Here is a 22,703-nt window from a genome sequence, read left to right on the forward strand (position 1 = left end):
TACAACAGTACCCTACTAAAGAAGGGGGGGGTGAATATATACATATATAATATAATATATATATATATGTATATATGTATACACACACTTTTAACATTGCATTGTGTTCTTGTATGGTCAGATACAAGTTCTGTATCATAATTTATATTTGATGTTGCTAAGAAAAATTTTTTTTTAATTCAATATTTTCTGTTCAAATTTTTTTGTTTTAGAAACTTCCTTCTTTAATTATTATGTTACAGCATAAATTTAAACTAAATATATATCAGAAAAATCTAAAATATTAAGAGGGAAATATCTATTCTCTCTCCATGAAAATATAGGCATATTCATGTCAGACAATATCACTAAGTTGACAATGAGTAAAAAAGAATTTGTAAAATAAGTATAATTCTGACACAAATGAAATGCAAATAATAATCCTGTATAATTTACACAAGTCGAGCTTGTACATAATTTTAAAAAAAAAAAAATTTATATTTATTTTTTATATATTCATACATTATCTAAATTAAATTTAATGAAGAAATTTCAGTTTCTAATTTAAAATCTTGGTTTTCGCCAGAATTCCTTTTATATTAAAAAACAAAATAAATAAAAAAAAAAAATCTGAGTTATGTACCTGTGACAAAAGAAAAATATCAGATTCTAAAAATCACATAAATCGATCAAGTATTATTTTTTTAATAAAACATCAAATTTTATGAATAACTGAAAAGGATCTGTCTTGCCCACAATTTTGGAAAAAAAAAAAAATAAATAAATAAAAAAAATAATATCTCAAACAAGGGAGGTAAGTCAACGATTTCAAAACTTGTGAGATTTGTGTTGTAATGCCTATGAATTCATATTAATTAAATGGTGTACATGATTTTTGGAATATATTTTCAGTTCGTCATGATCATACAGATTTTTCTTTATCTTTGTTTTTTTAATTTAGGAGGAATTCCCAACAAGAACCCAAACTTTCTTTAATATGAATTTCTTTATCTTCCTTGTTATCATCTTAAAATTTTCTTTGATTTTCAGATATTGGAACCTGGTCCAACATGGTAGAATTGAATCTAGGCACTAATCAACTAAGTAAAATTCCTGAAGACATTCAGGATCTACAGAAACTTGAAGTTCTTACACTTAGTAACAATCTTCTTCGGGTTAGTTATCAAATATCTTATTTTTCTATTTTTTTTTTATTTTGCTTTGGATATTTTTTTCTTTTTTTGTTCTTTTATAAAAAAGATATAATGTAATTTATACATTAACATGATTTTACTTTTGTAATGCAATATTTGCTGATACATGGGCCATCATTTTGATGAGCCATTATACTGTTAGTATCACTCTAAATTTATGAATAAAGTTTAACAAACTTGTATACCTTCTATGCAATGTATATCTATTATAAAGGCTATATCATGATTATAGTCTCTCTCTCCCCTATATATAAGAATGTGTGTATATATGTATATGCTTTTATTTATATTCCAATAAATATTTTTTTTAATGTCGCAACATGATCATGACAATGTTTTGGTCAGTTAGTTGTAGATAACTAATGACTTCGTTAGGTAATGCAAGACCTTTCTTTTATAAATTCAAGTCCTCATATATATATATATATATATATATATATATATATATATATAAAATACATTTTTGTTGCCATCGACACCTTGTCTTGAAGTCTTGATTTTGCACACACACAGTGTATATATATATATATATATATATATATATATATATATATATATATATATATATATATATATATATATATATATAACCTAGACAACCCATGTGGATTATGCCTTCATGAAAAATTTGCTATCTTGTACTTTGAAGAACCCCAACATCTATTAAACTGCAGAAGAGAAATAGCAAATAACTATGTTCACAAGATAAAATTTACTCTAGGATAGCGATACAAAATAGTTTTAAAACGAACAAAAACAATACAAAATAAACAAATAAATTAAATAAACATGAATATACATAAACGATCACACATATATGTATGTGTATATATATATGTATGTACACATATATTTATATATAAACTAACAATTAAAAAAAAAACACTAACCTAGTTTTAAAACAGATCCTTTGTCCGATAAAATGCATGTCCATTGGCTGATAGGAAGGGTGCGGTGGATACTAGAAAGCTGATTGGCTAACTATAATCTCAATAGAAGAGGAGCATATAAAAACGATAAACAACCACAGAATTCGCGCATAAGCCTGAGGAGTCCTAGAGTGGATGAAACACCGAATATTCAGTGTAGCTTAATCGCCATATATATTTTATAAATTACTACTATATATATATATATATATATATATTTTAAATGTTTGGTGGAAAAACAATGTTTGAATAAGTGATTAAAAATATCATAGAGGGAAGTTGAGCAATGAAATACATAAATCTAAATATTCAAATGTTGACACCATGCATATTTCAACTGTACATGTATGTTTTAGATGGTGGGAGGAAAAGTGAATGGTGAGGAGCAGTGAGAGATATTGAAAGGTAGATAATTAAAGGAAAGAAAGCATTTTTTTTTTTTTAAGGACATCACAATGTGTTCTGAAATCCTTTGGCTTTGTGAAAAGCAGACATGTCAAAAAATAATTCTGTTGGTAAAAGTAAAGTTTTTATCATCAGAAAAGAGTAATTTAAGTGACAAATTTATTGGGCTTTCAATAAAATAAAATAAAATTGTATGGCAGACACTAACATAATGAAAACAGCTGAAATCTTTACCGTATAAAGAAGTTAGGTCTTGGAAGTAATGACGGTTTGAAAGAGGAAAAATTTTCTTGCCTGACCGCTAATGGCGATATAAACGGATAAATTCACAAAAATGTCAACATGCGTCTCATGCTCCAATATTATCTACGAAGGGATAACAAACCAAATGGATGATCCAATTAGATACTCGAATGAATGAACGAAGGAGTATATCTGATAAGTAAAGGAATAAACAAGCTTAATGAAAGGGTCACATAGAGTTAATTTTAAACTGCACCTGACGAGATGAATTCCGATACTTAAAAGAACTAACAAACATTAAAGAGACACATATCCTCTTGTGAATTGACAAATGGATTACTGGAAGATAACATCAATTTGCATTGAAGTAGAGAAAGAGTGCCACGAGGGAGAATGATGCAAATTGAAAAAACTGCAACTTTCAGATAGGGATCCTTGAGCTCTTGCACAAATTTTTAGAAAGGATCACAGAAAGTGCAACTCTTAAAGCTTCTGCATAGCTTAATAACCACCTTGAGGACCCAGTTTTTATAAAATCTGTTTGCTAGGAGATGCACAAAACAGGATTTCATGGAAGAACTGCAATAAGAAACGTGTGTGTATATATATATGTATATATTTGTAGTCATCGACATACAGTCCTGTTTCGTTGTATCATAACTCATCAGTGCCGCTAGACTAGCACCTCTCCCAAGCCGAGGACTGAACCTAGAACCATCGCATTGAGTCAGCAGTTCTACCGATCGACCCACGGGAGCGGCGCCCATAAATTATTTAGCCAAATGTCTTTTTAAACAAACAGCCCTGTTGGTGGGGCATTAGAATACGCAGACTGGCCCCTTGCAGATGGTAAAAGTCCTTCAATGGGCTACCTGTTGGCCATAGGTGACAACCCGTGATGCCTGGGAAAAGGATCCTGGTGGCTGAGCAACTGATGCCTAGAAAAAATAAAGGTATTAGTTGCAAGACTCCACTTTGGCCTTGTACTAGGCTAAATGAGCGGTTGGAGAGGCCTGATCCGATCAATCGGCTAGTCATGCCAAGCCCTAACACTTACATGGCAAATCTATAAAGCTAACTGGACTGAATTTAGCAAATTTTGTACAAACTTAATTAACCAAGAAATAGTTAACAAACCAGATCCTATGTTAGCTTTCACCAACATGCTAAATGAAATAGCAATCAAGACAATCCCAAAATCTTCCACTAAACCACACCCAAAATCAACGCCATGGTTCACAGCAGAATGTAAAGAAGCAATAACCAACAGGAAAAAAATGCTAAAACACTTCAAAAAACATCCTACAAAACCCAACCTCCAAAAATACCTACAAGCATGAGCAAAAGCACGCTATACTATAAAAAAAGCAAAAAAAGAAACCTGGCAAAACTATATTTCCAAATTGAACAACAACACGCCATCAAAAAAAACATGAAATAATAAGAAAAATAACTGGAAAAAAATTGGAACACAAATAAATAATATAAGTACACCAAATGGTAGAAAAATTATAGACAAAAAAGAAATAGCAAACATAATCGCAAATGAATTCAGCCAAAACTCTTCATCCGACCACTAAAAAGAAAAACTCAACTTCACATCCAATAACAAAGAATACTATAACATCTCTTTCACTATAACAGAACTAAAAAATGCAATTCATAAAAGTAAAGATACAGCTACCGGTCCAGACGACATCCACTATCAATTTCTAAAACAGATGCCAGACACATCTCTCAGCATTCTCTTACAGATAATTAACAAAATATGGTGGACTAACAATTTTCCAAAACACTGGCTCGAATCCAATATCATCCCAATTCCTAAAACAGGAAAAGATCACTCCAACCCTACCAATTATCGTCCCATCACCCTAACAAGCTGTATATGCAAAACAACAGAAAGGATGGTCAATACAAGACTAATGTGGCATTTAGAAAAATATAACCTCATCTCTACACACCAAAGCGGATTTAGACAAAATCAAGTTACTAACGATCAACTTATTTGACTAGAAACATATTCGTAACGGTCTAATAAGAAACCTTCACGTGGTCTCAATCTTTTTTGATATCGAAAAAGCGTATGACACCATGTGGAGGTACGGAATCTTGAAAGATATTCACAATATGGGAATCAGAGGAAACCTAGCAAAATTCATCCAAGAATTCCTATCCCACAGAACATTTAAAGTATGCTTAGGAAATATAACATCAGATCAATACACACAAGAAACAGGGGTACTACAGGGTAGTGTACTATCTGCCACCCTTTTTCTAATTAAAATCAACGGTATAATCGAAAATGTTAACATGGGATTCGAAAAAATATTATTTGTTGATGACTTTTCAATAACTTGCTCATCACCAAATATGCCAACTATCAAAAAACAGATGCAACATTGCCTAATCAAAATAGATCTTTGGGTTAACCAAAATATCTTTGGGTTAACCAAAATGGATTCAAAATGTCCAAAAGCAAAACCACATGTATCCACTTTTGTAAGAAACAAAAATACCACCTTGACCCACAGCTCAAACTAGATGGGCAACTAATACCAGTAGTACAACATACCAAATTTCTAGGGATCATTTTTGATAAACTTCAAGGAGCACATTAACAAATTGAAACAAAAATGCTGAAAAGCAATAAATATCTTAAAAATAGTATCAAAACTAGACTGAGGAGCAGATCAAGCTACAATGCTCAAAATATACCGCTCACATATCAGATCCAAACTGGACTATGGTTGTGCCATATACAGCTCTACTTACAAATCCTACAAAAACAAACTACTAACAATACAGAATCAAAGTTTAAGACTTAGCCTGGGAGCCTATCAAACTTCACCAATGGAAAGCCTGCATGTAGAAGCCCAAGAACTACCCCTGCAAGATGGGAAAAACTAGCGTTACAACATGCAACAAAACTACAAAGCAACGCCGAAAACCCAACATACAAAACTACCTTCAACCCACATTGTACAAACTTTTATTCAGGGAAACCAAAAAGTATACCCTCCTTTGGACACAATTAAAGAAATAATACATCAAATCAATAAAAACCTTGACAATATAATTACTCAAAAATAAACGACAGACCACCATGGAAATTACACAAACCAAAAACCGACCTAACACTTACTGCTTACAAGAAAAACATTACAAATAATGTAACAAACAGAAGCAACTTCGGAGAATTAAGAGAAAAATACGCAGAATACATAGAAATATACACCGATGGTTCTAAAACTATAAACGAAACAAGTGCAGCATGCACAGATGGACAAAATCAATATCAAATACGACTGCCCAACGAGGCTTCAATATATACAGCCGAGCTGCAGGCCATCAAAATATCTCTCAAACACATCAAAAACATCAATGAACAAAAATTCATAATATATACAGACTCCCTATCCTGTATAATGGCCCTTGAAGAAAAATCTAAATACCCTTTTATCACAGAAATTATACAAGAATACAACGAAATAACCCAAAAAAAAAAAAATTATAATAGCCTAGATACGAAGCCATGTCAGCATCCCAGGAAATGAAAAGGCAGACAGACTGGCTAAAGAAGCCACAAACCACCAAATGAAAAAAATTAAAATACCACACACAGACCTAAAAAGAAAAATCAACGAATATATAGAAAACAAGTGGTAAGAGGAATGGAACAAATGCACTGCAAACTAATTGCATGAACATCAACCAATAATTAAAAATGTAAAACAAAAAATTTTTAAGGGAAGAAGAGAAGAAATTGTACTAAACCAAATACGAATTGGACATACAAAATTAAGTCATTCCTACCTAATCAAAGTGGAGGAAACACCAAATTGCACACTCTGCAACCAACAACTAACAATTAAACATCTACTGACAGAATGTAGAAAACACAAACACACTCGGGAGAAATATTTTAAGACGAGAAACATTAGAAAAGTGTTCCAAGAAGTGGAGCCCCAACAAATCGTAAACTATTTAAAAGAAACAAATGTATTCAAACTCCTATAAAGTAAACAAGTAAAATTCAGTTTAGAAAAACAAACCTCTTACAACTAAAACAATTTTTCGAAAAACCTAAAGCATCTTGCTTCAAAAGATAAGCTTTTTAAGAAACTTGAAATATTTTTACAAGAAACTGAAAACCTATTATATCAACAAAACTTTTTTGGCATTAAATGACCCTTGGAGGTTGAAATGCCGTTAAACAAACACACTCACTCACTCACTCACTCACTATTTAAACAAACATTTGTCCACCACTTTTACAGTGCTCTAACCGCTTGTTTACAAACAAAGAGAGAGCGTCGCATTTTTCAGCCAATTAAGTAGCGGGTGAGATTACTTACGACAGTGCTCTACTGCATGTTAACATGCACATAAATATATATATAACATGCACATAATGTTAATATATTTCATTGAATGCTTTACATTTTATGTATTTTATTTTCTTAGAAAATTCCCTACAATGCCATTTTTCTTCATTACAGAGACTTCCTGCCAAAATAGGAAATTTGAAGAAGTTACGGGTGCTAGATTTGGAAGAAAACCGACTTGAAACTTTACCTCAGGAGATTGGTAAGTTGTTTTTTCTTCATTTTTACATGAATATTTGCTCCTGAATTAAACTGGAGTTTTTTTTGTTTTTTTTTAACATAACTCAGTCTTGAACTTAGAGAATATTTGTGCATATATTTTGTGTGACTTTGCAAATGAACATTGGTTAACTCGGTTTCAATATAATAATCACAATATTATATTTATATATGTATTATTATATATTGTACGGTATAATCATGTTGACATTCTGGTTCCCATTAGACCGAAGTTAAGTTGAGCTTGGTCAGTACTAAAGAATCCTAGGTGCTGTATGTGCTCTCCACTTATCTTGGCATTGTTTCCAGTTATCCTGGACTTCTCCTTGTCACTGAACTCAATTCAGGAGAGATGTGGATAGGGATTCCATAACCCTTTCCATACAATTTCACATGCAGCTACCCTTACAGGGTGTATCTATTGTCTTTTGAAATTGAACAAAGGCTTCCATATATATATATACACATACACATAATGTGTATGTGTGTGTATATAGTATAATTCTTTATTTTTGGAGAAATAAATGTTCAGTTATGTTTATACAAGCCTGTGAAAATATTTATTAATTGATGTCTAATACCTATGATTAAAATTCCATCATAATCAGAGTTATCTGAAATTTTACAATAGGCTTCCATCTCTCTTTTCATTAAACTATGTTCAACTAAATATAGCTCACATTATTTATCCTTACACCTAGCATCTACATTTCAAAATTCATAATGATCAGTTGATTAGTTTTAGTTTACCTCTTACAAACATATACACATGTAACTTTATATAAAGATTGGAAATTGCGCTTTATTTATTTTTAAAGCCAATAAAAACCCTATAAATATGGATATTCTTTATTGAATCTGATAATGTTTCTTCTATATCAGGACAACTTCGGAAGCTCCAGCGTCTTGTTGTGCAGTCTAATTTGTTAACCAGTTTACCTAGAGCAATTGGGTAAGTTTATGGCATTATTTATATATTCTGTTTGTTCCTTTTTTTTTTTTTAGTTAGTCTGTATGTTGCGCTTTGAAATAGGCCAAATACAATTTTTGACGGCCAGATTTGCAAGATTTGGCCTTAAAAAAAGTCAATCTATCAACCCTGGAGTGACCTCTTTGATATAGCCTCATTTTCGAATATCATTATAATAATATCAGGGCAAAAAAAAAAAAACTTTGTCTGCCGAAAGGTGCTGGACTGAAGGAATACATTAAAGATTGTCTCTTACAATGTGATTTTATTATTTGTATTGAACTATGTAGCACAATATTACTCTCTAGGTATTTCTTAGTACTTATTAATTTATCTCATTTGGGTCAATTTCATATTTTAAATACATTGGACACTGTTTTCATAGAAATGTTAATAAACTTATATTTGCTGCATGTTAATTAGTTTTCTGTCCAAAAAAACTAATTGTTTGCAGAATCCAGAAAAAATATCAGCTTTATCGAAACATATTTTTTGATTAAATAAATTTCTCATTCTGTGAAATTTCCATGGGTCCTGCTAGTTAGATATTGATTTGCAAAGGTTTTCTTTCTTTTTTATTTTTTTTTTATTTTTTTTTTTTATGGTATTTATCATACATGTACATGAATTTTCTTTATAACTTTTTTATCATAACAACAACATGTCAGTCGTAAGACTGCATATCTCCATCTGACAACCTTAGATGAGCGAAAATTTTATCCAATATGGGGTATCAGAATTAGAAAAAAAATTTTATCCAATATGGGGTATCAGAATTAGAAAAAAAATTTTTATCCAATATGGGGTATCAGAATTAGAAAAAATTTTATCCAATATGGCGTATCAGAATTAGAAAAAAAATTGTGCCTGCTTTCCGATACCAAAACGATTCTTTTTATTTATTTATTTATTTATTTTTCTTTAAAACTTAATTTTCCATTACTGGTACTAATGATAAATATTAATTGATTTTAAACTAGCAATAAAATTAAAATCTACAGATCACCTCCATGGGTGTATTTTTTACATTTGCAAATCTTTTTTTTTTTTTTACAGTAATTTGAAACATTAAAAAACAAAACAAGTCTAAGGATAAATATTTAGAGATTTAAACAATCAGTAATCATACTGGAATCATCTCATCACTAATTTACATACAGTCTGAATGTTTGTCCAAGGCCTTATTAAACTTAGGTTTGGTAGTTATCGTCATGATCCTGTGTAACTCTGGTTTCATCTACAAAGAGGACATCTTCGAAATCTGTCTTAATATCAAATAAAATCCAAAGGGCAACAAGCAATGCAGATAACATATTTACATCCACATACAGTTTGAATATTTGTCCACAGCTACTTTAAACCTAAATGTGGTAGTCATTGTCATAGCCTCAGCTGATAAGTTGTTCCTCGGAACAGAAACATGGAGGATACAGCAAAGGTACTGAGGTATTTGACGCATCTTCTGTGTCCTCTGGTAACAGGTGATTACCAGCAATACAATTGCAGGATCCACTTTCTCCAAAAATCTCTCCTTCCCAGATGCCTTTGCTGGTTCGTCCATGCCCTTTGACGACACCCAGGTGACTTCATTCATGAAGTCATCAATCCACCTCCACTACCAGGCTGGAAGAAATGTTGCGGTGGTCAACTCAAAACCTGGCTCAGGTCAGTGAAACAGAACGCTGAACTGATTCTGGGCATCTACCTTTATGGGATCCATCATTGGAACCACAAATGGCTTGCATTCATAATGGAAGCAGTCTTAAATTGGAAAGAACCAGCCGAACCAACCCAAACTGCAACTATGACCATGAGTAAACATGGATATAGAAATTGGCATTTCTTCTATTAAAATGAAAGTGACAATTGTGCATCTTATGTAAGTGTCTGCTGAAACTGCTTTTCTTTGTGAATCTTGTTTAGGATGAGTCCGGTAATGGGTTAAGCACATTCTACCGCCTTTAAAGAATCGTATACAGAATGCTTTCAGACAAAGGCACAATACCTCAAATAGGAAAGTACTTGTGCTATTAAGGCATTTTCTCACATGTCTATGTATTTTTCAAAAGTCATGCTATATATATAATAATTGGTTTACAAGCAAAAAAAAAAAAAATGGTAGTAATCAAACTTGCATTGGTGCATAAAATATGGATGCACAAGAATTGGCTACAAAGTTTTATTAACCCTCTAGGGCTGCCCGTGTCATATATGGCACAATCCTAATCAGGAATATTAGAGCCCAAGGTGACAGATATGGCAGATTTCAAAATTTTAAATCAATTCACTTTTTTTGTTCGGATTCTTGATCCAATAAAATCTATAATTTCAATTTTTCAGAATTTTTGTTCAAGTATTAATGTTCAGGCCCTAGAGGGTTAATATACTAGCAGGGGTGCCCAACCTTGCTGGTTGTAAAATACGCTTAATGTATTTTATTTCATGCAGATTTCATATTTATTATTACAGAGCTAATTCTTTATTGAATATTTGGTTATAGCCAGCTAACGTACTTCCTAACTTCTGGCATGCCTGCTACCGGAAGCGGTGACAAGGCAAATCAGTCAGTTTGCTTTTTTTCTGTCATGCCTATATCTCCCATGTACTATTTTTTTTTATTACATTTTTCCAGTCTTTTTTTTTTTATTTAATAATCATTAAAAAGTTTTTCAGTCTTATTTTAATTAAGAATTATTAAAATTAGTTTTATTTTATTTTATTTTTACGAATCATTGAAAACACTTTGTGCACTCGTTTTTTTTTTTTTTGTTTTTAAAGAATGATTGAAAGCACTTTTAAAATTCTTTTTATACTATTTTGTGAATATTATGTATTGGATATGTTTTTTTTTTTATTTTGATTTCAATTTTATTTTTATACTTTCATAAACATATTTATTATATAAATTCAAATTAAAAAAAAAACTTATTTTTAAAATTTCAAAAAACATAAAAAAAGGTCTACGTTGTTGCGGACCTATCCAGTGTTTTGGAGGCCTTCATCATCACTTTCGATTTACATGCTGGCATGTTTTGGATGGCTTTAAAAAATTTACTTCCAATGTATCTCTAGCTAGGTCTTTAATTCAAGTCTCTGAGGTCCCTAAAACTGTTTTTAAGACTCGCTCTATTCATTCATCGTATCATTCTAATATCATTTCTCTCCATGCAATACATGTCCTCAACTCTTACTGGTCATGTTTTACTTCCATACATCATCACATGCCTAAAATATATTTTTCCTTCTGTCACTCTATTTGCATTTTTATTTGTTTTTAAATTTAACTTTTTGTTGTTTGTTTTTACAGTTCACTGACAGAATTGACGTATTTGGGTGCGGGAGAAAATAATTTGGCTACATTGCCATCAGAAATAGGTAAAAAGAAAATGTTTTTTATTTGCAATTTTTGTCTTTTCAGAATGTTTCAACAGTTTACTAATGATTAAACAGTTCACAATTATCAAAATAAAATTTTAAATAACTTATGACGGAGTAAGGGAGAGGTGTAACCCAAATGTTTGCTGAAGAAAGTGTCTTGGTTTGTCCACGCTAAGGAGACATCTTTGAAATGGCAGTTAAATCCTGGGTATGGCAAACACCTCCCCAGGTTTTAAATACAATATAAAACGATAAGAACATCCCCTTTAGATCAAGGAGTTTATATGACGTTGGCTATGTTTGCTTGGGGGGGGGGGGGCTTCTCTGAGAGTTCTATGTCAGCGTCATTACTGGCAGGACTGCTGTGCTGGAATTGAACACAGTATGAAATGAGCAACAGACACAATTCATTTATTTTAATAATTGAAGAAGCATTTTAACTTAAGAGTTGGGGGCACATAGCCAATCTGTGCATCGCTGACTAAGATCAGATTTCAACTGAATTAAAATTCTTCCCTCATGGCAAAAACACAAGAGATAAAAAGAGAAAGTAAGATGGAGAGAGATAGATAGTGTCAACTAAGTAGATTCCAATTTGTCATGAGCTAGAGGTAGTAATTGTCATGAGAATGCGCATCTTAGTGTGCAATCTGATCTAACCAAAATAGCCAAAAAAAAAAAAAAAATTCCTCTGTGGTGAAGTCAGCTTGACACAGTCATTCTAATTATGGATAATGAAATCTCTAAAGCGAGTTCAAAATTCAGCTGGAATCGTTACATTCACTTTCTGGCTAATACGCATAGGAAAGGGATGGACCTCCTTCATCTTAACTATGAATTAAATAGTGTTAGGAATTATGTTCTCCTAACATAGCTTGAAATGGACAAGCTTCATTTGGTGTAACTACCCAATACACAGCATAACGATGTTGATACATTAGTTTTTATTAAATCGCAGAAGTTAAGCAACATCTGAAAAACGAAAAATAACCATACAACATTTTGTTTGTTGCATGTTAAGCTTTATTCGTATTACTTGGATTCATTGGACTACTGTTCTTATCTTGAGTTTTATTCGCACAATGTTTCAGTCGATGTAACCTCCGACTTTCTTCCGGTGTATCCTATCAATCTTTCTGTCAAACTCGGAGGAATCTTTCTATCAAATTTGTAGTATGCTCTCATTCCATCAGCCATGGCTGGGTAGTAATCTTGAATAATTCGCAATTGTATTTTTAGTGTCACCCACATTTCTACCCAGTCATGGCTGACGGAACTACTCCTGTGCAGATTCTAGAGTTCGAGATACACCTGAAGAAGGTCGGAGGTTACATTGACCAAAAGATTGTGCAAATAATACAACGATCCTCATCTCCAAAATTCAGAAACATAACGTTAAGATTTACTTAAAGATTCATATTAATATATCAACAGCTTTTATTTACCTTTGATTTTCTTCCATCCTTGCTGATGTTACCAGATCATGCTGTCCGAAGATACTGGCTTCCTGAACTAAAATGTACCAAGCATTGATGTTGTTGTTTTTTTTTGTTTTGTTTTGTTTTTTACTTTCCTTTCACAAAACTCAATCCTCTACAAAAACAACATTTTTTCTCTACAAAACTATCAAACATCATTAATAAATATTTGAAGATATAAAGAACTTGAGGCACAAAATCTTTTACTAAAATGACCAGATTCTGCATTAAATAACCCGAAAATGATTTGCCATAAAATTAAACAACCCATCTTCCATCTTTTATACTTGTAAAATCAATCGGTTTTTGTTTGCTGAAAAAAGGCCAATAAACAATGACAGGTAATTGTAATAAAATGCTGAAATCTTTTTATTATTTTTCAGGTTTTCTAGAGAATTTAGAATCCTTGTATATTAACGACAACCAAGAACTGCACAGTCTACCTTATGAATTGGCCTTGTGCGGCAACTTACAAATCATGAGCATTGAAAATTGTCCTCTTAGTCAGATTCCAGCGGAAATTGTTAATAAGGGTCCGTCCCTTGTCATTCAGGTATCTTTCTATTTTATACACATGATATAATGTGGTCTTATTTTTTTAACATTATTATCCAATGTTTTATTTTGAAATTAGTAGGATCTCTGTTATGCGCACAATACGATTTGATCTTATTTTGTAAAAATTATTATCCAATGTTTTATTTTGAAACTAGTAGGATCTCTGTTATTTGGTCTTATTTTTTTAACATTATTATCCAATTATTTATTGAAATTTCACAGTTGTATCCTCCATCTATTGTATAATCGTGTTGTGCTTAAAAATATTTCAGTACTTGTGCAGTTTAAAGACTGAGCTTTTTTCCCCCAAGTTTAAATTCAATTATTACGGTATCTTATTTTGTTTATTAAATTGTTAGATGAAAGTATAAAATAGTTATAAAAAAAAAAAAATTATATGTAAAGAATGAATTTTTAAATAATGTTATTATTTCGGCACGGTCCATAAAATGCACAAGTACCAGTATTTTCGTTCTTGGGATATCCTACACAAACACAAACCCCATCATATTATTGTATCACTTCTGTTCAAACTGAAACATACTCGTCTAACTACTCTGGTTAATGTAGTTTACGAATATATTCCAGTTATGACGCTCTTTCCCCAAAACTCTTGTTTGTAACATATTTCTATTCTATGAACATCAATCACGAATGTAGACACCATAATATTATTAACAGAACATGGAATATGGACAGAACAGGTATTACACTTTGATCCTAGCCTGAAGATCAAGAAAGTGTATTTAATTTCATGTCTTATACAATATGAACATCAAATTAAATTTTTTAATATTCTTTTCTTTTTCCATTTTTGGTGATCAAGCGATCCTATCCTTTAAAAAAAGCGTGTGATAACATAGTACGAACCTGAAATTGCCTTAGAGTATTAAATATTTGAAACAGTTTCTAAACTAATCATCTAAATTGATAGGGTAGTTTTATTTTTATAAATAAAATCATTTTTAAGGAATTAATGAGAATTTGTAGGCGAATTCTTGCAAGTTTTGAATTATTGTTGAATTATCTCCCTTTATTTATTTTTTTTTTTGTTTTTAAAGATTTTTCTAAAAATAACAGGCAAGATGGCTGTTTTTCAGTCATTCATAAAATTTGAACAAGAACGGGTTATATATATATATATATATATTGTTTCATATTTAATTTTCATATTATTTCTTCTGTGTCAATTGAGAAAGAATCATTGGAAAATTTCAAAGATTTTTTTTATTAAAGCATAAATAGTTATTTTGAGTCAAATATTTACTTTGGGTCGCTAGGTTATTCTCAAATAGGATTTCATGGTGGTTTTGGTGATCAGTGTTTTTAAGTAGATGAGTAGTTTCAATAATAACAAGAAGCACAAGTTCTGCCATACAGAAGTAGATGGAGTATGTAAGTACCACCACTGGACCATCTATAAAAAATTAAACATCCAGTGTAGCAGCAACCTGAAAGAACAGTTAGAAATGATTTATATACCATACATTACGACCACTGAATCCCTACAGCCACCTACCTTGAAAATGCTGCTGTGAAACCTGACTTAGTTATATGGCATAAGTCAGAGTGGCAACCTCTGTAGAACTAAGTGTCCCTAATGATGGAGGTCTGAACAGAGCTGAAAAGGAGAAATTGCTCTCTTGAAGGCATTGCTAGCTCTTCTGTAAGATTGTTTAGAACCATCCTAACGATACTGATTGTAGTAATGATTACGATGGTCAATGGCAGAAGCACGACCGGATGAAAACCAGGGAGGAGAATGAGGTTTGGTTTGAAACTGACAATGAAGAATGATGGCGTCAATTCCAACAAGAAACCAGTCAGTAACCTTTTTAGCAGCAGCGTTCGGAGACATAAATAAAATAGGATCCTATGGAACATCACATAGGAAGCTGCAAAGCCCATCCCAATCAGCCCTCTTGCCGTTAATTGAAGACTTAACAAAAAATCAATCTGAACATCAACAACAGCATAATCAGAGGAACCCAATGGAGAAGGAGAAGAAGAAATAGAATATGATTCACGAACAGAAGTGAGAAAAAGATGAACTAAAGACGGTTGATGAAGGTCATTTTAAAGGGATGGTTGGAACCTTAAAAAGATTTGAAATGTCTGAGATAGTGAGTGAATATCTGGCATTTGGTAGAATGCCCCATTCTCTGCAAAAACAAAATGATTGCCAGGCAAAAGAGTTATATAATAACTAGTAGGCCGCCTGGCATTGCTCGGTCGTAAAATACTCGCAATTAATTAATTAATGCAGAATTTTTATTTATTATAAACAATAATACTTTAGGTATTAAAAGTAACATTAAATTTCTTTAAAAAAAAAAAAAACTAAGACACGTGCATATGAGCATTGTCTTTATTCTAAACAGTTCACTTCTTGTAAGTAAAAAAAAAAAAAAAATTCTCCAACCGAGATTGAAACTAAAACCTAAAGACAGTAAGTCAAGTGTGATAACCATTAGGCCAGGTTTACACTATCTTTAAAAAATGTTTTAAAACTTATTTTTAACATAATAATCTGTCATGTGAATGATTCACACATGCACGGTTGTGAAACAAACGGATACCCCCCCCCCCCCACATACAATTTTTTTTTTTTTTTTTTTTTTTTTTTTTCCAATTTTGACCCCTTAGCAGCCCTTTTTTCCGGATGAAAACTGATTAAAAGTTTTCCGCGTGTCTGAATACCTTATATACCAAATTTCAAGTTTGTAGATCAAAAATTTGTTGAGTATGTAGGTTGAGAAGTGTCCACACACGTTCTCACTTTTCTAGATATATATATATATATATATATATATATATATATATATATATATATAGATAATATTATGAAAATGAAATGGCTACCCATATGATTTAATATTTCATCATATTCTAGTAAAATAAAAACATTTTTATAACCTTACTAGCAAAAGTACCCGTCGTTGACTGGGTTCAAAAACAGCCTACAGAAAATGGACTCTGATTTATGAAAGTATGATAGGTTATGAAAAGGAGGGGGTGGTAAATTTGGGTTGAATTTGGGGGTATCAAAACCAAAGCAAAATATGATGAAAGTAAAAATGAAATAGATAAACCCCATAATTTATTATACCATACCTGTTCACACTGAAACACTTATCACAATATTCTGTGGATCTATATTAAAAAACCTTGTTAAACTTTGTAACATATTTTTATTCTATGGAGGTCAGGCGCGAACAAACACCCAATAATTTTATTATACCATATCTCTTCAAACTGAAACATAATTATCAAAGTATACTTACGCAGATAGATATGAAAAGTCTTTATTAAAGTTTGTGCCTATTTCCATTCTATGGAGGCCAGGCACAAACGCAGACCCCATAATTTTATTATACCATCCCTATTTAAGTTAAAACATACTTATCAAAGTATTCTTATGTACATCTATATCAAAAACACTTGTAAACGTTTATTTTTTAATTTATTTCCATACTTTGTGGACCAGGCGTGAATGCAGACCACACAATTTTAATGAACCACCATTCTTCCAGATCAAACATACCCATTCCTGTGTCTCAATACATCTTCTATCATATGTAATCAGTTTTTTTAAATAGTCAACCATATAGGAGTCTATTTGTGACCACACACACACACACACACACACACACACACACACACACACACATTCAGCTTTATATAATAGATTTTATTATTGCCCTCCAAAATTGTACTGAGTTTGGACTACGCTGACGAAATTACGATTCTAGGAAACAGTTCATTGATATTCCAATTAATAATCAATGAATTGCAGCTTTTTGCCTCCCAACTTCGCATGGTAAAAAAAAACTGCTGACAGTTGGATTTTTTTCTTTCTAAAAGATGAAGGTATTGTTGAAGACATTAACTGCTTCAAAAATCTGATTTATAAACACTGCAACAGACCCATGTGGCAGCAGTATGCAAATGACCAAGCCCTGTGAGCAAAGAAGGAAAGAAAAAAATATGAAAAAAGAAAAAAAACGTGACCTGGAGAAGGACAGAGAAAAGAGAGAAATGCATGGCCTGAGAACGACAGGCAAAGATGTGTTCTAAACCTGACCAGACAAAGACAGAGTATCATGTGTTTGACACAGCAGAGTCTTAAGCACATAGGAGTATAAGAAGACTTTTGAACAAGAGACAAGGAGTTATTTTGGAAGTACCTGTAAATAAATGCCTGTTATTTCAACTGGAAATGAAGGGAGTTGAATTCTTTCCTTGTCTTTATTTCCTTGCGACTAACTTTACATGTAACATGTAACGCTACACCCGGAGAGAGGATATAACTGAGTACATCAGAAATACCTACCTTGATTTCTGTCACCTACAATCTTCATTGTGGTTTGACAAGAAATTAAGCTCGCTATAAAAATCTGTGTTTATCACACTCTCATGGATACCATTTTCTAGTATATGAGTGTGAGTTCTGGCTACTGAGAACTGCAAACTGGAAGTCTTTCACCATTACTGCCTGCATTGCATTCTTAGAGTTTGTTGGCAGCAGGTTATCTGGTTTCAAATCTCTTCCCTTCTGAAACATCTTCGCTGGTTTGATCTTACTCTTCGACATCAACATGGCAAATCCATCAGAAGAGCTATCAGTCAGAGCTGGAAGAAGTGGCGTAGTTGTCAGCTCAAAGCGATGAAGTCAGATGCAGAACTGTTTTTCCATCCACATGTTTGACGTTCGCTGATAGAATCAAGATAGGCTGTCACTTATCTGAACATTAGCAATGGGTCAGCTAGTCAGGATTTTTTTAATTTATTAGGAGCTGACTCAACCAACCCAGGGTTAATGCCATTATAAATTCGAGTTCAATTTGTTTTCCATGCGTCATTTGTGATATATATATATATATATATATATATAACATATTTAATTTTAAAAAGGAAGCACAAAATAAATGGATAGTCCTTAATCCGTGGAGTTTCAAAGAAATACTTTCCTTCTCATCAGAGGGTAGGATTTAGATGATGAGAAGGAAAGTATTTCTTTGAAACTCCATGGATTAAGGACTATCCACTTGTGCTTCCTTTTTAGAATTAAATATGTTTTTAACTCTTCTTCAAAGTGTTTTTTTAAAGATGTTTTATTAACTACTTGTTTTTATTATAAGCTCTATTTCCTATTTGGTTTTATTGAGCTTTTACATCTGGTTGAGATTACTTTATAAATATTAACTCTCCAATATTTATAATATACTTTAGTTTTGCCATCTTGGATTATTTTGGTAAACTTAACTGTAATTCTTATTTCATTTTATTTATATATATATATATATATATATATATATGAATTGCAAAATACATGATAATAGGATACAAAATTGACTGAGGAGGGAGTTGTTTGTTTCATCTCATTATTAAAAATCACATTTTATATTATAGTTTTCAGATGTGCTAATAGATTATTCGTATTATTTGACTTCTTTAGACTACTATTCTCATGAGTCTTATTTTCACAATGTTCCCGTCGATGTGACCTCCAATCTTCAAAGACCCATGGCATAATGGATAAAGTATTTCTTAAAATTCAGTTGTAAGTTACACTCTTCTGGAGGTTGAAGTTTCAATCCTCAGTGCTGGTGATACTCAAAATGCAATTGTAAATTAAGACTTCTACCCAGTCATGGCTAACAGAACAAGAACATGCTACTCCCGTGCGTTAAATGAAGGGTTCCATTCGAAATTGTGTAGATTCTAGAGTTCAATAGAAAGATTAGCGAGTTCAACAAGATACGCCTGAAGAATATCAGAGGTTACATTTCACGACACATTGCGAAAATGATACTTAAGATGAGAACAGTAGTCTGAAGAATCTAAATAATGCGAATAATCAATCCTCATCTTAAAAATTCAGAAGTCTGGTGCTAATAGATATTGTAAATTTACGAGATTTATTAAGCATAATAGTTGGAAGAGATTTTTTTTTTTTTTTTTTTTATGAAAATTGCTCAAGACAAGGCATGAAGCCACTTGATGTAAGGAGCTAACAAGAACAAAAAATGATTATTGCAAAGACACGGGATGCCTATCGACTTTAGTCTTGAAAAGATCCAGACTATAAGTAGGAGGAAAACAGTGAGCAGGAAGAGTTCCACAACCTTGCAAGTCTTGGAAAGATGTTACTTGAATAGTAAGCTGCATTACAATGAGGTATTAAAACAACGAATTGATGGAGATCTGTTGCCCAACGAGTCAAACGTGCTGGAACAAAGGAAGCAAAGAATAGATCAGACAATTCTGAGAAACACATGTCTTAATAGTATTTGTAGAAAAGACTAAGTCTAGCAACGTGAGAGAGAGAGGGGTTGCAGTGAAGAAGGGGGTGGGGCAATTAAACTTAGTGGTTATTTCATGAACAACCTCAACAATACGTGCTGACTGGGGAATTTAATTCTTATGTGCTAGCAGGACCTGTGGAAATTTCACGGTGGAATCTTTCATATGTCATATATTGATGTTGGCATTCTGTGGATGTTCAGCATAAATGGAGACACCTTGATATTATTGTAGCTCTTTTGTTAAAACTGCAAACATATCTATCTAAGCTAGCAGGGACGTCTGGGGTAGCCTAGTTATAAAATACGCTTAAATATGATATTTTTATTTATGCAGATTTTGTGTGTGTGTGTGTGTGTATAGAGAGAAAGAGAGAAAATCAATTTTCTATCGATTCTTATATTATAAAGTTGATTTCAAAAATAAAATATATATCCATATGACTTGAATGCATCAGCTTAAACCAAAACTTATGAAGAAACAAAAATGTGTATGTATATATACTTGGGTTTCTTCAGCTATAATCGAAACCAAAACTTATGAAGAATTTCTGATAAAATTATTTATTACAAGAAATGGAAGGTCATAATTAAACGACAATCACTCTGAAGAAAAGAAAATGTAAATGACATGCACACTATCGTGTATGTATATATATATATATATATATATATAATTTTTTTTTTTTAACTTTATTTTATTTGAATTTTTTTTTTCTGATTGAAAAACTGATGTTTTGCTTTGTTACTTACAGTTCCTGAAGCTTCGAGGTCCCTATTACTGCCAGATGTGAGAATGACAGATGACACAGACATTTTCGCCTTTCCTGGCTCATCAGCTGCTGCTGCTCATCATCATCATTCTCCTGCTGCTGCTACCGCTGCTGAGCTGCTGCTGCTACTAAATATAATAATGATAATAATGATATAAATCTGCTTGTCTGGACAGCCAGCCAGTCATCTCTGTGATGCGTCTGCCTCTCTGCACTCTTTCACTTTTACCCCCTTCTATTAAAAAAAAACAAAACAAAACAAACAAAAAAAAACTAGTGCTCCTCCTGCTACTCCTCTCGCCCTCCCCCTTTCTATATGAACACTTTTGTCATCTAATGGCAGTTGCAGCGGCTTAGGTAGACCATCAAAAGCAAATGGTGGGGGTATCCAGATTGGACCACCCTAACCATTACTACTACTACTACTACTACCACCACCCCTTGCTACTTTATAAAAAGTACTATTAGCTACTACTACTTCTACAAAACACCAATGCGACCTCTTCCCAAAATCTGGAAGTGTTGAAGGCCCTAGGCTGACACATGGACCTTTCTCATCTCTCCCTGCCTGTATCCCCACCCCTTCCACCTTTGTCCCTTCTCCTTTTCTTTCTCTACCAATGCCACTCAGTAGAGCATTTTAGGCTTGGCTGAAATGTTCAAATACAATTATATACAAACATGAAATTAAAAAAAAAAAGGGGAAATAATCCAGAAGATAAAATATACAAGAGAAAGAAAAAAAGATTGACAACCTTGTGAATTATATTTTGGATTGTGACTGTACAATCATTTCTTTTAATGGAGATGTCAAAAAGATGTGGACTTCTCTGCGGAAGATGTCAGCCTAGGGAAAGGTGGAAAGTAGGAGGAAGGGGAGGAGGAGCTGCTGCTAGTGGCGCTATTCGGTGTTGTCACCAACATCACTGCTGATGTCTCTTCGTCTTTTTCCCTGCTGCACTCAACGGGTGCTGAACTTTGACCTATCTACTTATTTTCAAACTTTATAATAAGGGAACTGACTGATATATAGTTATTATGAAAAAGAAAAACTTTTTTTTTTCTTTTTTTTTTTAAACTCCCCCTCCCCCTATTACTTCTGTGATGGACTCTACAAATTAGTGCTCACCTCCTCCTCCTCCTCTCCCTCCAAAGTAAGACATTTTTTTCTTAATCTGTTTAATAACTACATCAGGAATTTTTTCTTTTTTTTTTTTTTTTAAATTAAAAGAAGAAAAAAAATTTTTTCTATATGAAATTATCTTATTTAGCAATGAGATTTTTTTTTTTTTTTTTTCCTATCAATCTATTTTCTTTTTGCAACAATCTTTTCAGATAATTTACGATAAAATAAAGGGAACGATGAAGAAACAGTTTCCCCACCCCCATTCCATCCCACCCCCTTTCTACCCAGAAGAAAAAAGAAGAAACAAACAAAAAAACAATTTTCAATCGATAAATATAGATGCTCTTTCAGTGCATTATTTAACAAAAGAAAAAAAATAACACGTGTCTCCCTGTAACTTTTGAAGAAGAGCAAAGAAAAGAGAAGAGAAAAAAAAAACATGCCTCCCTTTCTTCTGACTCTTAAAGTTTATTTATTTATTTATTTGTTTATTTCTCCTGTTATTTTTTTTGTTCTAATATGATTGCATCTTGCAAAAAATGTGCAGCACCTTGTTGCTTTTTGTAAGTATGCGATCTGATATGACATTGCAGTCAACGCTGACCGTCACAAGTCAAAATCTTACGTCACATTTCACTCACAAAACTACTTTCTCTCTCTCTCTCTCTACCTCTGTCTCTCTGTATCTATCTAACTTTTATGAGTTTTACTATAAAAAAAAAGAAACCATAATACAGC

General features: G+C 32.3%; 1 protein-coding gene across 1 annotated transcript in view; it reads left to right on the forward strand.

The window, feature by feature from the left end:
* Positions 1-22,229, forward strand: part of LOC145276771 (uncharacterized) — a 181,032-nt gene extending 158,803 nt beyond the window's left edge. The window contains exons 12-17 of the mRNA XM_080128027.1: positions 1,030-1,154; positions 7,273-7,360; positions 8,260-8,329; positions 11,655-11,722; positions 13,587-13,756; positions 20,822-22,229. Coding sequence (XP_079984153.1) covers positions 1,030-1,154; positions 7,273-7,360; positions 8,260-8,329; positions 11,655-11,722; positions 13,587-13,756; positions 20,822-20,860 — 560 coding nt within the window. The 3' untranslated portion in view covers positions 20,861-22,229. The remainder of the gene's footprint in view (positions 1-1,029; positions 1,155-7,272; positions 7,361-8,259; positions 8,330-11,654; positions 11,723-13,586; positions 13,757-20,821) is intronic.
* Positions 22,230-22,703: the final 474 nt, after the last annotated feature.

The sequence above is a fragment of the Euprymna scolopes genome, chromosome 5 (assembly GCF_053919585.1).
Source record: "Euprymna scolopes isolate OS-2025 chromosome 5, ASM5391958v1, whole genome shotgun sequence".
NCBI classification, from domain to species: domain Eukaryota; kingdom Metazoa; phylum Mollusca; class Cephalopoda; order Sepiida; family Sepiolidae; genus Euprymna; species Euprymna scolopes.